The following is a 16,977-nucleotide window of genomic DNA, read 5'->3' as shown; positions in this document are numbered from 1 at the left end:
AATACACACATTACAGTACAATTCTAGGAAGAACACACATGACCACTCTGATGTCTGAATGGCACCCCAACTCACCTTCCGATGGATGTGCATTGCAGCACGTGATGATAATGTGTGGTGCAGCGTAATGTCCAGTGGCGGCTGGTGACTTTTTTTTGGGGGGGGGGGGGCAGCAAACAACCACCACCAGTCGCTCATCCAGCACTTACCCCATCTGGGTTATAGGTGGGCAGCGCAACGACGGGCATCTCCTCCTCTGCATCACAGCATCTCCTCCCTCCCTCCTTCTAGGCGTCAAATAGGATCACCTGTCCTTTCAGCCAATAAGGTGACGGGTCTCATGACCTGCTTCCTGGTTGGCCGGGAGGAGGATCAGTGTGAGAATAGCAAATATTCATTCGCTATTCTCACACAACTGGGTGGGCTCGGACTGCAGTGGCAGTGGGCCCCAACACTGCGGATGTAAGCACAGGCCCCCCCCCCCTCTGGCTAGATGCACATGTGCCTCTTCGCACGTAACTGGTCAGAGCTGTACAAGGGGCTTATCATACCCGTATCTGCCCTCGTAAAGATTACACAGATCCCGCTGTAGCTCTAGTCACTGGCACCATCTGATTATCAGCACCTATTACTCCGCACCTGGCAACCAAAGAGTGCAGATGGACAATGACCCGAAGCATACTGCGAAAGCAACCAAAGAGTTTTTTAAGGGAAAGAAGTGGAATGTTATGCAATGGCCAAGTCAATCACCTGACCTGAATCCGATTGAGCATGCATTTCACTTGCTGAAGACAAAACTGAAGGGAAAATGCCCCAAGAACAAGCAGGAACTGAAGACAGTTGCAGTAGAGGCCTGGCAGAGCATCACCAGGGATGAAACCCAGTGTCTGGTGATGTCTATGCATTCCAGACTTCAGGCTGTAATTGACTGCAAAGGATTTGCAACCAAGTATTAAAAAGTGAAAGTTTGATGGATGATTGTTAATCTGTCCCATTACTTTTGGTCCATTAAAAAGTGGGAGGCACATATACAAAGTGTTGTAATTCCTACACCGTTCACCTGATTTGGATGTAAATACCCTCAAATTAAAGTCTGCAGTTAAAGCACATCTTGTTCGTTTCAGTTCAAATCCATTGTGGTGGTGTATAGAGCCAAAAAGATTAGAATTGTGTTGATGTCCCAATATTTATGGACCTGACTGTACATGTGATGGAAGGGGGCTCATAACTAGCAGATGTGTGCTGCTTCCTGAAGTGGGTCACACACAGTCGTATTGACAGTTGTATTGACACCAATTTGGGGGGTTATTATGGCATCCATGAACATCAATACTGGGGGTAATTATTGCATTCAGGACACCAATGCTGGGGGTTATTATTGCATTCATGGACACCAATGCTGGGGGTAATTATTGCATTCATGGACACCAATGCTGGGGGTTATTATTGCATTCATGGACACCAATGCTGGGGGTTATTATTGCATTCATGGACACCAATGCTGGGGGTTATTATTGCATTCATGGACACCAATGCTGGGGGTTATTATTGCATTCATGGACACCAATGCTGGGGGTTATTATTGCATTCAGGACACCAATGCCGTGGTTATTATTTCTTCCACTGACACTAATGTTTAAAGGGGTTGTAAAGTCAGATGGTTTTTTTTATCCTAATGCATTATATGCATCAAGATAAAACGCCTTCTGTGTGCAGCAGCCTCCCCAGCACCCCCTAATACTTACCTGAGCCCCATCTCTGTCCAGTGATGTTCACAAGTGTCTCGGTCTTCTCGAAACTCTCTCTCCTGATTGGCTGATACACACCAACGGCGCCATTGGCTCCCACTGCTGTCAAAGTCAGCTAGCCAATCAGGAAGGGGGGGGGGGGGGGAGTGCGGAGCCGGGTCACAGCTCCGTGTCTGAATGGACACAGGGAGCTGCGACTCTTCTTGGGTGCCCCCATAGTAAGCTGCTTGTTGTGGGGACACTCAACTGGAGGGAGGGGCCAGCATCACAGAAGAGGGACATGAGAAGAGGAATATATGGGCTGCTCAATGCAAACAGAGCAAGTAAATATAACCTAAAAAAAATAGACTTTACAATCACTTTGATAATGCATCCATTGACACCGATGCTGGGGGTTATTATTCCGGTCACTTGCACCAATGCTGGGGATTGTTTTTGCACTCATTGACACCAATGCTGGGGGGCTGAAGGGAGGGGGTGATTGTAGTCAGTGACACCAATGCTGGGGCTTATTATTGCATCCACTGACACCAATGCCGGGGGCGGAGGGGTGGTTTTATTGTGGCCACTGACACCAATGCTGTGGGTTATTTTGGTGTCCACTGACATCAATGCGGGGGAAGGGGGGAGGGGTGTTAGATTGGAGCCACTATCACCAATGCTGGGGGTTAGCCTTACTGCCACTGACACCATTGATGGGACTTATTTTACATATACTTTTTCTCTTCAGAGTGCATTGGGGTATACTTTAAAACAGTTTTGGGTGTGAAATAAGTTCACTTTTAGTAACATATTACACCCATATTCAAGTAGCAGCCCCTGTGTCCCACCCAACCCCCTCCCCCATAGTGACAGCGGGTGAAGCATCCTATACCTGCAACTGATGTCACAATTTGAAAAGAGCAGTTGTATGGGGCTCCGGGATTCACAGAGTTCTGTGAATGAATGAACTACAATTACCGTTGGCGATCGTGGCAGACATCCTGTTGATAACCATGAACTGCGAGGAAGCTGGTGAGCGCTCATGTAATTCATTGGTTCTTCTTGCCGTTGATTAACTGTCTCCCCACACAGGTGGTGTTCTACCAAGTTAGCCATTGATTAATGCAGAAAGTTTCTGGATGAATGAGCACAGGAGGCACAGCAGAGAGCAGCATGGTCAGTCTGGGGAAGGGGAGTGTTAGATGTACTAGCAGATTTAGATCAAATTGAAGCTGAACCTCAGTTAATATTTTATAAGCAGTTACAGCAAACAGTTTTGTTGTCCTTTTGGGATAAGGTTTTTACATAGCTAAAATAAAAGCTGATCATTGCAAGCACCCCTGCCAGTAAAAAATTGTTTGTCTCAACCCCATAACTGCTACATCTGCAGAACAGCTTGATATTGAAAAATATCAGGACTTACTGGCAGGGTCACCAGGTGAAAATAAAGGTAAAAAAGGCTAAAAAAGAAAAAAACCGAATGTAGCCACCACATCTAATAATTGGCAATATAATAAATGTTTGCTTTTTTGTTCGATACTGCTTTAAATACTAATGCTAAAATGTATAAAACCACACTTCACCTGCACTTGCACTAATATAAAGATATATAGAGATAAATACACAATGAAGAAAGCAGCTAGCACAGTTCTCTGGTCATGCACGTCTTTATGACGAAATGCGTTGGGTGGAGCTTGGTCGCGTTGGGTGGAGCTTGGTGACGTCACCGCGCCATAGAAGTTGGCCATCTTAATTGTTGGAAACATTTGAGATTTTATGGATTGACATGCAATTTTTACAGGTTTGTGAGTATATTTTGGGAATTTTTAAATGGATTTTAGCAATCAATAATACTGCACAATGAAGTGTCTTTTACCTATCCCCAAACCCTGCATGATCTGAGGTCCTTCTTCGATGGAGTTCAATGTCGATTGGGCTACAGACATCTGGTGTTCCTGTGGTTGTGGTGGCTTGGAGCTGAGTTTAACTGAGCGTGTTTGACCGCTATATACAGAGTGGTCCACCACTGAGGGTAAGGGTCAGTGTGTGCTTTGCTCTTGGTGGAGGACCTTTACAGCACTTCTTGTGTGTGTCAAGGCTGGGCTCAGCCCTTCCTTCTCAGAGCTGGCCGCTCAGCTGTTGGCTAATTGCCAGCTCCTATCTCTCCACAGGTACTCAGCTGTTGATGATATCCTGCTCGTCACTCCTGCCTACTTAAGCTATTCAGACCAGAGGTTCTCTGCCTTCGCCTTGGTCAACATCACAGAATCTCCTGCGATCCTGTTAAAGACTTGCTTTGCTGACATCCTTTCTGACTCCAGAACTTCCACTACATTGATCCCTGACTTCTGGCTTGGCTGACTATCCGTTCCGGTATGTTTTGACTACATTTGTTCCTTTTACTTTTGTTATTAAACAAGTGTGATTTAACTGTACTTCTGTCTCGGCCTGATTTCATGGTTTCTGACAGTGTGGAAATGGCACGGGTCGGATCCCTTACTTTGAAACCTTTAACATCCTTTGGAAAAGGACTTTCTTTTGCATATTTATGTGAAAGTGCTGCACCTACAATATTTTACGAATACTAAAATACTAATTACACAAGCAGTTAATACTTTCAATACAAAATTTCTCTAAAGTTGGGCTTTTACAAGAGACAGCTCGGGTCCAAGAGGGAAAGGTGAGAACTCTGTTTCAAGGCCCCCTAGAAGAACGCGGACAGCTTCGCTTGTAAACTTCAATCTGTTGTCAATATTATTGTAGGTTGGTAACCTACATCCCAGATAGGTATCAACAACTGACAAGATACATAAGATTCTGGATCAGTGTCAGTTTATTACCCCGGCATAAAGACAGCGGGACCATTGACCTGCAGAAGACCGGGGTTCACCCCCACCTTCCATGCATATAGGGAACGGCGGCCATGCAATTATACTGTATATAAGTTATAGAGAAGTGCAATGTAATTGAGAACATCAGGTTCTATCAGGGGTGATAAGATAACGCAGCTAGGAGATTAGATAAAATTGGGGAGGGTTTCCCATGCACCCTGGTGACCTTCGTCGCTCTTTGTAGACGAGAGCGCGTTCATGGACATACCAAGGATGCGGCAATTATCAGGAAAGCCTTATCAGGCCATAGAAGCGATACAGCTGCAGATAACATTTTCACTTTTTTTTTCCCTAAGAATTTAGCAGCATTCCTTGTTTATTTCTAGGATTTTTTTTCTTTAGATAAATGGGTGAATGTAAATCATTTTATCAATAGATGTTAAAGCTGCACTCCGGCTGAACACACCTTTCCACAAACCATAAGCCCACCCATACACACACAGATTTCCTGCAGGCTGAACGAGAGAAATCTATTTGATGTTACAGATCTGGTAACCGATTGATTCTCCCCTGCCGGCTATTGTATTCTGACAGCCAGCACCCGCAGCTGTCAGAATATCCGAACAGTGACTGCATAAAATTGGATGCAGGAGCTGTGCGGACTATAATTTTCCTCCTGGCTTCCTTGGCAGATGAATGGTGCAAGCAGGGCTACATGCAGCTCAAATTTAGGCCAATACAGCAGGAGTCGGCCAAAGTTCTAGAACAGCCTTAAAGTGTTACTAAAGACATATAGTGCCTTGAAAAAGTATTCATACCCCTTGAGATTTTCCACATTTTGTCGTGTTATAACCAAAAACGTAAATGTATTTTATTGGGATTTTATGTGATAGACCAACACAAAGTGCCACATAATTGTGAAGTGGAAAGAAAATGATAAATGGTTTTCCAAATTTTTTACAAATAAATAAATATGTGAAAAGTGTGGCGTGCATTTTTATTCAGCCCCCCTGAGCCAATACTTTGTAGAACCTCCTTTCTCTGCAATTACAGCTGCAAGTCTTTTTGGGGATGTCTCTACCAGCTTTGCACATCTAGAGGGTGAATTTTTTTGCCCATTCTTCTTTGCAAAATAGCTCAAGCTCTGTCAGATTGGATGGAGAGCGTCTGTGAACAGCGATTTTCAAGTCTTGCCACAGATTCTCATTTGGATTTAGGTCTGGATTTTGACTGGGCCATTCTAACACATGAATATGCTTTGATCTAAACCATTTCTTTGTAGCTCTGGCTGTATGTTTAGGGTCGTTGTCCTGCTGGAAGGTGAACCTCCGCCCCAGTCTTAAGTCTTTTGCAGACCAACAGGTGTTCTCCTAAGATTGCCCTGTATTTGGCTCCATCCATCTTCCCATCAACTCTGACCAGCTTCCCTGTCCCTGCTGAAAAAAAGCATCCCCACAACATGAAGCTGCCACCACCATGTTTCACAGTGGGGATGGTGTGTTCAGGGTGATGTGCAGTGTTCATTTTCTGCCACAAATAGCATTTTGCTTTTAGGCCAAAAAGTTACATTTTGGTCTCCTCTGACCAGAGCACTTTCTTCCACATGTTTGCTTTGTCCCCCACATGGCTTCTCGCAAACTGAAAACGGGACTTCTTATGGGTTTCTTTCAACAACGGCTTTCTTCTTGCCACTCTTCCATAAAGGCCAGATTTGTGGAGAGCACAACTAATAGTTGTCCTGTGGACAGATTCTCCCACCTGAGCTGTGGATCTCTGCAGCTCCTCCAGAGTTACCATGGACCTCTTGGCTGCTTCTCTGATGAATGCTCTCCTTGCCCGGCCTGTCAGTTTAGGTGGACGGCCATGTCTTGGTAGATTTGCAGTTGTGACATACTCTTTCCATTTTCGGATGAAGTATTGAACAGTGCTCTGTGTGATGTTCAAAGCTTGAGATTTTTTTTTTTTTTTTTTAAACCTAACCCTGCTTTAAACTTCTCCACAACTTTATCCCTGACCTGTTTGGTGTGTTCCTTGGCCTTCATGATGCTGTTTGTTCACTAAAGGTTCTCTAACAAACCTCTGAGGGCTTCACAGACCAGCTGTATTTATTGTATGTATTTATACTGAGATTAAATTAAACACAGGTGGACTATATTTACTAATTAGGTCACTTCTGAAGGCAATTGGTTCCATTAGACTTTAGTTAGGGGTTTCCACACTTTTCAGATATTTATTTGTAAAAAAAATGTGAAAACCTTCCTTCCACTTCACAATTATTTGCCAATTTTTGTTGGTCTATCACATAAAATCCCAATAAAATACATTTACGTTTTTGGTTGTAACATGACAAAATGTGGAAAATTTTAAGGGGTATGAATACTTTTTCAAGGCACTGTAATGATTTCTAGCTTAATGCATTCGCAGCATTAAAGTGACACTAAACCCAGGTTCAAAAATAAATTCTATTCCAGTATGCATTTTTAAAGCGGAGTTCCGCTTAAAAAAAATAAATAAATAAAAGTCAGCAGCTAAAAATAGTGCAGGCTGCAGCTGCTGACTTTTTTTTTTTGAAAATTCTTTTTATTAAAAATTTTTTGCTGTGGAGGTACAAAACAGGGCCATTGGGGCATACCCCGGCCAATTGGTGCACATAGCCATGTGCATAATCGCGTACAACTCACGGTGTATCTTGGTGTAAAACTAAACATATCTAACTACAGTTAAAATTACTAACTAACAACATATCTAGTACCCAGTTTCAACATGGTAGGATATTGACAGGATATATCTGTTCTTGTAGGACCTCTCATCCCTCTTATCTGTCAGAGCCGGATGTTGCAAGGACAGCTAGGGTCAAGTGTAATCACTCAACCTCGGGACTAACTCCACCACTCACTTGCTTGGGAGCTGGACCCCAACACTCAATAGGGTCGGGTAGACACCCAGGGCATCTAGCCAGGGCGGTCCTCAACAGGTTGGTCATCTGTCGTGGACTCTTCACAAGTGCCAGACTTTTTCATATTTTTGGGGGCATCCTCGGGATAAATAGGTTGCTTTGTATAGCGGCAGCTGCTCACTTTTAATAATTGGACACTTACCTGTCCCAGGGTCCAGCGATGCGGGGGGAACGAAGCCCCGCTCCTCACCCCCTCCTCTCTGCGGCACCGGCATTGTCACTGTGAGCGCCTGGCTGTGGCTGTGACATGTCCTAGATGATTGCCGAGAGGGAGGGGGGAGAGGTGAACTTACTTCCGGTGCCGCGGTGCGCCGAGAGGAAGTGGGATGTCAGGGGGTCACCTTCCCTTAAAGCAGAAAGTTACAAGTTTAATTTTTGGGTGGAACTCTGCTTTAAGTCCCTTCTATTGCCTTCAGTGTTAATTTTGGTGTCAAATGTCAATTTAGTTTTAGTCAGTCTTTTGACTAAAATGCTATCTCAGTTTTCGTCGTATTTTAGTCATCTGAATTGTTTTAGTCATATTTTAGTCAACTAAAACCTCTAGTACATTTCAGTCGACTAAAATATAATGTAATGCAATATTTAAGCATTTCTCTAGAATTTCCAAACTCCTTATATACTCCTGGAGTAAAAAAAATCTAATCATATTATTATTTATGGTAGAAAGATTTGAAAAAAATTACACGCTCTGGACGGTGGTCCGAGGAGGCCTGTAATCCACACAGTCATCTGGACGGTCTGAGGAGGCCTGTAATGCACAGTGCTCTCGACAGGCGTCTGAGGAGGCCTGTAATGCACACAGTGCTCTGGACAGTCTGAGGAGGCCCGTAATGCACACAGTGCTCTGGACGGTCTGAGGAGACCTGTAATGCGCAGGAACCTTCGCAACCTCAAACCTTCCCTTCTTCACTCTGCTACTGATGGCCTTTATGACAAAATCGCACCCCTGTCCTGCCCAGACCTAACCACTTCCATCTACAACACCACCTTGTCATCCTCCCTAGACGTACTTGCTCCTCTTTCTACACGCAGAACCAGGCCCCATCTGCCACAACCCTGGCAAACAGACGACACCAGAAGTCTCAAGAGACACAGCCGTGCTCTTGAGCGAGCATGGCGTAAATCTAAATCCCTGCAAGATTTTACCCTCTACAAATCTGTCCTTCTCAAATACAACTCCTGCCTCCACACTGCTAAACAAACCTATTACAACACTCTCATCAAAACCCTCTCATCCAAACCTTGTCAACTCTTTTCTACCCTTAATTCCTTACTTCACCCCCACTGCCCCCACCCACCAACTTGCTTACCGCTCAACATATTGCCAACCACTTCAATAGCAAAATCAACACAATTCGCAAGGAGATATCCAGCATTCAAATTCCTCCCCTACCCAACATATCAGGTCCAACACCACACTCAATACTCTTCTCCTTTTGCCCAATTACCACAGAAGAAGTTGATAAACTCCTCTCCATGGCCCACCTCACTACATGTCCCCTGGACCCTGTCCCCTCTAAATTACTGCGACCACCTTCCCACTCTATCCTCAACTCCCTAACCCACATCTTCAACCTCTCCCTCTCCTCCGGCACCTTTCCTTCCCCGCTCAAACATGCACTGGTTACCCCCATACTCAAAAAACCCTCACTAGACCTCACCCGTTTGAATAACTTAAGACCGATCTCCCTTCTCCCGTTTGCCTCCAAGCTCATTGAACGCCTTGTTCATGACCAAATGAGTCGCTACCTCACGGAAAACAACCTTCTCGACACCCTACAGTCTGGCTTCCGCCTACAACATTCTACTGAAACTGCCCTACTAAAACTCACCAATGACCCAATAACTGCCAAAACCAATGGCCACTACTCCATACTCATACTTTTAGACCTCTCTGCTGCCTTTGACACAGTTGACCACCTGCTGCCCCGCAGCAAATTACACTCCCTTGGCTTCCGTGATTCTGCATTATCCTGGTTCTCCTCCTACCTATCTCAGCGCACTTTCAGTGTCACTTACAACTCCATCTCCTCCGCTCCCCTTCCTCTTTCTGTTGGGGTACCCCAAGGCTCCGTCCTTGGGCCTCTCCTTTTCTCACTCTATACCTCTTCCCTGGGCCAGTTGATAACCTCCCATGGCTTCCAATACCACCTCTATGCCGATGACACACAGATCTATCTCTCCACTCCTCAACTCACCCCCACTATCTCCTCACGGATCTCAAACTTGCTGAATGACATATCGGTATGGATGTCACACCACTTCCTCAAACTTAATCTTTCTAAAACTGAGCTTGTTATATTTCCTCCTTCACGGTCCCCCTCCTGTGACTTCACCATTTATATCAACAACACAACCATTGGTCCCTCCACACATGCCAGGGTCCTGGGTGTAATCCTTGACTCTGACCTCTCCTTCAGCCCCCATATCCAATCACTGGCTAAATCCTGCCGCCTTAACCTCCGCAACATCTCCAGAATTCGACCCTTCCTGACTAATGACACCACAAAGCAACTTATTCACTCCTTGATTATTTCCCGCCTCGACTACTGCAACTCTCTCCTTAATGGCCTACCCTTAAGCAGGCTATCCCCCCTTCAGTCTATTATGAATGCTCTGCTTGACTAAGACACCTCACTAATCGTTCCGTGACTGCTACTCCTCTCTGCCAATCCCTTCACTGGCTTCCCATACCACACAGTGTAAAATTCAAAATGCTAACCATAACATACAAGGCCATTCACAACATCGCCCCCATCTACATCACCAACCTCATCTGCAGATATCGCCCAAATCGCCCCCTCCGCTCCTCCCAGGACCCCCTGCTCTCTAGCTCCCTTGTTACCTCCTCCCATGCTCGCCTTCAGGACTTCTCCAGAGCCTCTCCCATCCTCTGGAATTCCCTGCCCCCAGTATGTCCGATCAGCCCCTACCCTGTCCACCTTTAGGAGATCCCTGAAAACTCATGTATTCAGGGAAGCCTATCCCACACCCACATAACTGTCCCTGAGCCACCCCCATCAAATCATTATTTGCAGCTATTACCTTTTGTACCACCACCCCCTCCCTTTAGAATGTAAGCTCTACGAGCAGGGCCCTCCTGTACCTTTTGTATTGAACTGTACTGTAATTGTGTTGTCCCCCTTATACATTGTAAAGCGCTGCATAAACTGTTGGCGCTATATAAATCTCGTATTATAATAATAATAATGCACACAGTGCTCTGGACATTCTGAGGTGGCCTGTAATGCACACAGTGCTCTGGACGGTCTGAGGAGGCCTGCAATGCCCACAGTGCTCTGAACAGTCTTCTGAGAAGGCCTGTAATGCACACAGTGCTCTGGATGGTGGTCTGAGGATGTCTGTAAGGCACAGTGCTCTGGATGGTCTGAGGAGGCCTATAATGCACACAGTGCTCTGGGCGGTCTGAGGAGGCCTATAATGCACAGTGCTCTGGACAGTCTGAGGAGGCCTGTAATGCACACAGTGCTCTGGACAGTGGTCTAAGGAGGCCTGTAATGCACACAGTGCTCTGGACAGTGGTCTAAGGAGGCCTGTAATGCACACAGTGCTCTGAACAGTCTTCTGAGAAGGCCTGTAATGCACACAGTGCTCTGGATGGTGGTCTAAGGAGGCCTGTAATGCACACAGTGCTCCGGACCATGGTCTAAGGATGTCTGTAATGCACAGTGCTCTGGATGGTCTGAGGAGGCCTGTAATGCACACAGTGCTCTGGACAGTGGTCTAAGGAGGCCTGTAATGCACACAGTGCTCTGGACCATGGTCTAAGGAGGTCTGTAATGCACAGTGCTCTGGACGGTGGCCTGAAGAGGCCTGTAATGCACACCTTGGTCTAGATGGCCTGAGGAGGCCTGTAATGCACAGAGTGTTCTGGACGGTCTGAGGAGGTATAGATTGCGTTCATATTTTTTCCACCCAAATGCATTATTTTACATTTTTCTACATTAAACCTCATTTGCCACATTGTTTCCTACCCCATTAATTTGTTCAGATCTTTTTGCAAAGTTTCCACATCCTGCGGAACAGTTATTGCCCTGCTTAGCTTAGTATCATCCGCAAATACAGAGATTGAACTGAACCCAGGGGGATCCCACTTCCCACCCCTGACCATTCCGAGTATTCCCCATTTATCAACATCCTCTGAACTCGCCCTTGTAGCCAGTTTTCAATCCATGTTGTACAACAGTACCTCTAGTTCTCCCATCTTGCCCGCCAGGCTCCTGGCATTGGTAAACATAGTTTAGACCGGTCACATACTGTCCTCTTATTGGGTGTTCCGAGGTTGCAACTAGGACTTGTTATTATACTTGGCCATCTTGGAAATGGAAATGAATAGAGATTTCAATGATGTGTTATTCTTGCTGTATAAAGAAATAAATTGCCCCAATCCGGGTATTTTGGTGACTGGGGAGAGCAGAGGTGTTGAGGTCCCCACGCTGGCTGACTGAAGGTTGCATTCTTCCATCATATTTTTGCGGGTGAGACACCTTCATCGAGTTCCGGACCATCCATCTCCCCCAGCTCACCAACAATTGCCATAGAGGAACCAGGGGATCCTGCTGCACATGCCCTCTCATCGAGCCTATATTGGGATCGCTGATCCTCAAGCCTGTATGACACCTAGCCGTACGGCAAACGTGTCCACCCATTCTGGTAAGGGTATTTGCTCCTTCTATACTCTTTTGTGGATATCGACTATTGGAATACCATCCCTGTGATTTACATGGCTTCCAAGAGTTTTGAGACATCATCCTTGTGATTTACATGACATCTTAGATTCAGTTCGTGCGCATCCATAAACATATCATTTCACCTTGTTGGACACTTATACGAGTATAAACACATATTGAGTTGGACACTCATATGGTTATGGACTAAATAGTTATTTCTTGAAAAGAATTGTTCAAATATTTTTTCACTTATTTTACAATTTTTTTACATGTCTGGTAGTCACTTACATGTGCACCGTTCACTTTCATTTAGCGCTGCATCTTTCATCACTCATTTGTTATTATACTTACCTCGGGTTTATGTGCTTAGTCAACCTACCACTAATGCCCCCAATACTACCCTCTGTAATATGTTCCGCGGTGACTATCTCTACCTCTGGGCCTCCCTAGTCCCCCCCCCCCCCCCGTCGTCTAGTTTAAAAACCCCTCTAACTTTTTGGCCATCTTTACTCACAGCTGATCTGCATCCTCATTTAGGTGCAGTCCGTTCCTTCTATAGTAAGACCCGGTTCACACACGGGCGGCGACCTGCAAACGACTTCCGCGGCGACTTGCAAAACGACTTCTGTATAGAAGCCTATGCAAGTCGCCCCCAAAGTCGTACAGGAACCTTTTTCTAAGTCGGAGCGACTTGCCTCGCTCCGATTAGAACGGTTCCACTGTACAGAACAGGAGGCGACTTGTCAGGCGACTAGGTCGCCTGACAAGTCGTCCCTGTGTGAACCGAGTCTAAGGGTGACCAATTTTTGATATAAGAGCACGGTTTCTTTGTTTCTTTTCACGCTTTAGGTGTTCTTTACATTTTACAACACGCAGCTCTTAATTGTAGTTTATTTGTTTTTTGGTCATTGATTTGCGTGGGTTTGGAACCTATTGGCTCCTATATTTTCTTGTATACCCATGGCTGGACTGCCTGTTTTTACCATCCCCAACTGCAAGTGTAAACCAAAGCCTTAGTGCCGCACTGATGCCAAGAATCCAGCCTGACACCGATGTGTGATAATCACCAATAAAAATCAAATGACTGTCAGGCATCATTTATAACAATAAGGTAGGATAGAAGCACATACTTTTCCTTTAACTCAGACATCGGAAATGAGAACCTAATTGCCGGAAAGCATGTGATAACTGGGGCACGAATATTGGCGTCTTTATACACATTTCTTATTAAAGCGCTGATAGAATGGTATTACGCGCCTCACTAGGTCCCGGCGGAGCGCAGAACAGAATTAATCCTTCAGTAAAACAGTCGCCGGCCAATTATAGGGACGGCGAGCCGCAATCAGGACGGCACTCACCTGAAGGCCTCGTTCATGGTTTGGTAGTTGAAGTGCTCGGGAGCTAATCCTATCAGCACTGCGTTGGGACTGTCGCTGGCGATTCCTGGGAGCACAAAACAGAGAGGTCACTAGGAGAAGACTCGGCAGTAATTGAATTGTACATTCAGCCTATCAGTTAGTCATGCTTCAGTACAAAGCCCAAGGTGCAAATTCTCATCAATGCAAAAAAAAAAAAAAAAAAAAAACCTTTAATTCTCCGACCGGTATTAAAATAGTCTTTATAGGAGACGCACCTTTACTCTGTTCTCTCTACAACAGGCTTCTCATTATCTTCTTCACCAGGATGGTAATGGGTCCGCACCCCCAATGTATCTAATGGTTTCACCATTTACAATAAAAAATACCTGGATAGTATTTTTTTATATTGATTATATTGTTATACTATTCTATATCATCCCTCATATTATAATATTCTATATTATACCACAAATTATATTATATCTCGTATTATATTGAACATTATATGATTATATATATTATATGTTGTATTGTATTATAATATACTGGTAACTTATATTATATCATATTTTATTATACCCCATAATATATTATGAGGTATAATATAATATATAATATTATACCTCATATTATACTGTATTATACATTATATTAGAACTCATATTAGTTTATATTATACCTTGTATTAAATTACATTATAATATACCTCGTATTAGATTAGAATATATTATTTATTATATTAGACTATACCTTGTATGAAAAAACATTACCCAATTAAAATACTTGAGCAACAACATAAAGCCAGACAGTCGCGGGCAGCATTTCATACCCTGACCTCGAAGAGGGAAGAACTGAAATCTCTTTTTCACACAGAACAAAAAGCAACAGGCTCGTATAGTGGCTCAAAGTTTTTATGAATGGGGCAACAAGCCAGGTAGATTGCTGGCACGATCATTGCAGCAGAGGAAATCTGCTTCTTTCATAGCAAAAATCAAAAACTCTTCAGCCACTATAGTTCATGATACTCCGAATATAGCCAAGGAATTCCGAGCGTTCTACCAACACTTGTATCATGTCCAACACTCCGTTACAGACCAAGACGATAAGACGAGGCTCATCAGGGAATACTTGGCACGTGCCAACCTACCTAGACTCCCACCTGACACTCTAGCCTCTCTGGAAGGGGAGCTTACCACCTCAGAGCTACGCGCTGCTCTAAAGGCTATGGCTAATGGTAAAGCACCGGGTCTAGACGGATTCACGGTGGCGTACTACCGATCCTTTGCAGATATCCTACCTACCTCGCTTGACCTGCTATGCCAATGAGACCCCTGCTGGTGGTGGCCTCCGACCCGAGACTATCCATGCACATATTACTGTTATACCCAAACCCGGTAAAGATCCCAGCAATTGTGGAAGCTATCGCCCCATTTCGTTATTGAATATTGATGCCGAATTGTACGCCAAAACTATCGCTACTATTCCGCAGTGGATCTCTAAAGACCAAACAGGTTTCATCCCGGGTAGGGAAGCAAGAGACAACTCCCTCCGCACCCTCTCATTGATGGCGCATGTTCGTGGATCCTTCCAGCCCACCCTCTTGCTTTCCACAGATGCTGAAAAAGCGTTTGATAGGGTGGACTGGGAGTATCTCATGGCAACGTTATCTCATCTAGGCATTGGGACACCTCTCCTATCCCAAATATCCGCTCTCTACAATTACCCCACGGCACAATTACGCATAAATGGCACACTAAGTGATCCCTTCACCCTACATAACGGTACTCCCCAAGGTTGCCCTCTCTTGCCAATTTTATTTGCCCTATCATTAGAACCCTTCTTATCCATGGTAAGACATAACCCCTGTATCCATGGGATCGTCATAGGAAAATCAGAACACAAGTACGCTGCATATGCAGATGTTATTTGTTCTATATACAGCAACCCCTGATATCCCTTCCTAACCTTATGTCAGAATTTTCAACGTATAGTGCCATTTCCAATTTCAAGATCAATATGACGAAATTGGAAATCCTAAATATATCTGTTGCCGCCAAAACTGTGGCCCACTTAAAACGAGTCTTTCCTTTTAGCTGGCAGGCGCGAAAGATGAAATACCTAGTTATTTATCTTACCCCAAACCCGGCCGCCTTATTCCGTACAAACTTTTTGCCCCTTCTGAATACAATAAGGTCAGACCTGCAGAAATGGTCTCAGCTTGCTCATTCATGGTTGGGGAGAATTGGAGTTGTGAAGATGAATGTACTACCCAGGTTGCTGTTTATGTTCCAAATGATACCATATGGAATACCGGCAGGCATTTTTACGTTGTTGGGTTCACTAATTGGTAAATATGTCTGGACCAGAAGATGACCCAGGCTTCCTAGGTCCCTACTCATTAGACCCAAGAGAGAAGGAGGTCTAGCTCTACCAGACTATAAAAAATACTTCTTGGCAATTGTGATATCTGATTGGAAGTATCACAAAGACTCTAAGCTTTGGGTGACCCTGGAAATGGAGCTCAGTGGTGCAGATCTTTTCACACAAATATGGATACCCAGGAAATACAGAATTTTGTCCTCTAACACGTCATCGCTTACACGCTCATCTCTCATGGCATGGGACACTCTGTGCAAGATAAATAAATGGCCATAGAACTCTCCTCTACCATTGACTGGTCATAAGTACTTTTCTCCAGGGAACATTGACCCCGGGATTCACGCTTGGAATCTTGGAGCTACAACCCAAGTACATCAAGTTACTACCCCATCGGGTATTGTGCCTTTGTCTACAATAATACATAGCTCCACAGTTACATTCATGGATCAGTGGAGATACCGCCAACTAGCAGCTTTTGTGCACTCTCTCCCGAAACCTATACGGCTCTTTTCGGATCTGACTCCTATGGAAGCCGCTTTCTCTGAAGACCAGCCAATGGAGAAGCCTATCTCCCACTTCTACCAGACTTTGCAAACGCTAGCCTCCACAAGAGTCCCTACTTTCTTACGCAACTGGGAACAAGATTTTCAAAAAGAGTTGTCAGCAGCCCAAAGATCCACCATCCTCATAATGGCTCATACCTCCTCTGGGGCTTCCAAAATGGCAGAGGTAAATTATAAATTGTTGACAAGATGGCACAATACCCCTGTGGTGCTGCACAAGACCTTTCCACAAGCCTCACCTTTGTGCTGGAGGGGATGCGGTGAAAGAGCAACACATGCTCACATCTGGTGGTTTTCTCCACTTATACGCCCATATTGGCTGGCTATTCTATACTGGGCCAAGGAGATCCAGGGATGTGAGATCCCCAATGAACCATGGTTTGTTTTACTACACTGTACAGGTAAACCAGTGGGATCATATACAAAAATCTATAACGCCACACCTCCTTAATGCTGCAAAGGCACTCAT

General features: G+C 44.8%; 1 protein-coding gene across 1 annotated transcript in view; it reads right to left on the bottom strand.

The window, feature by feature from the left end:
* Positions 1-16,977, bottom strand: part of HDHD2 (haloacid dehalogenase like hydrolase domain containing 2) — a 52,845-nt gene that overhangs the window by 19,012 nt on the left and 16,856 nt on the right. Inside the window, exon 4 of the mRNA XM_073619397.1 lies at positions 13,567-13,651. Within this exon, the coding sequence (XP_073475498.1) occupies positions 13,567-13,651 (85 nt within the window). The remainder of the gene's footprint in view (positions 1-13,566; positions 13,652-16,977) is intronic.

Source organism: Aquarana catesbeiana, linkage group LG01 (assembly GCF_042186555.1).
Source record: "Aquarana catesbeiana isolate 2022-GZ linkage group LG01, ASM4218655v1, whole genome shotgun sequence".
NCBI classification, from domain to species: Eukaryota; Metazoa; Chordata; class Amphibia; order Anura; family Ranidae; genus Aquarana; species Aquarana catesbeiana.
This window is presented reverse-complemented; position numbering and strand designations above follow the sequence as displayed.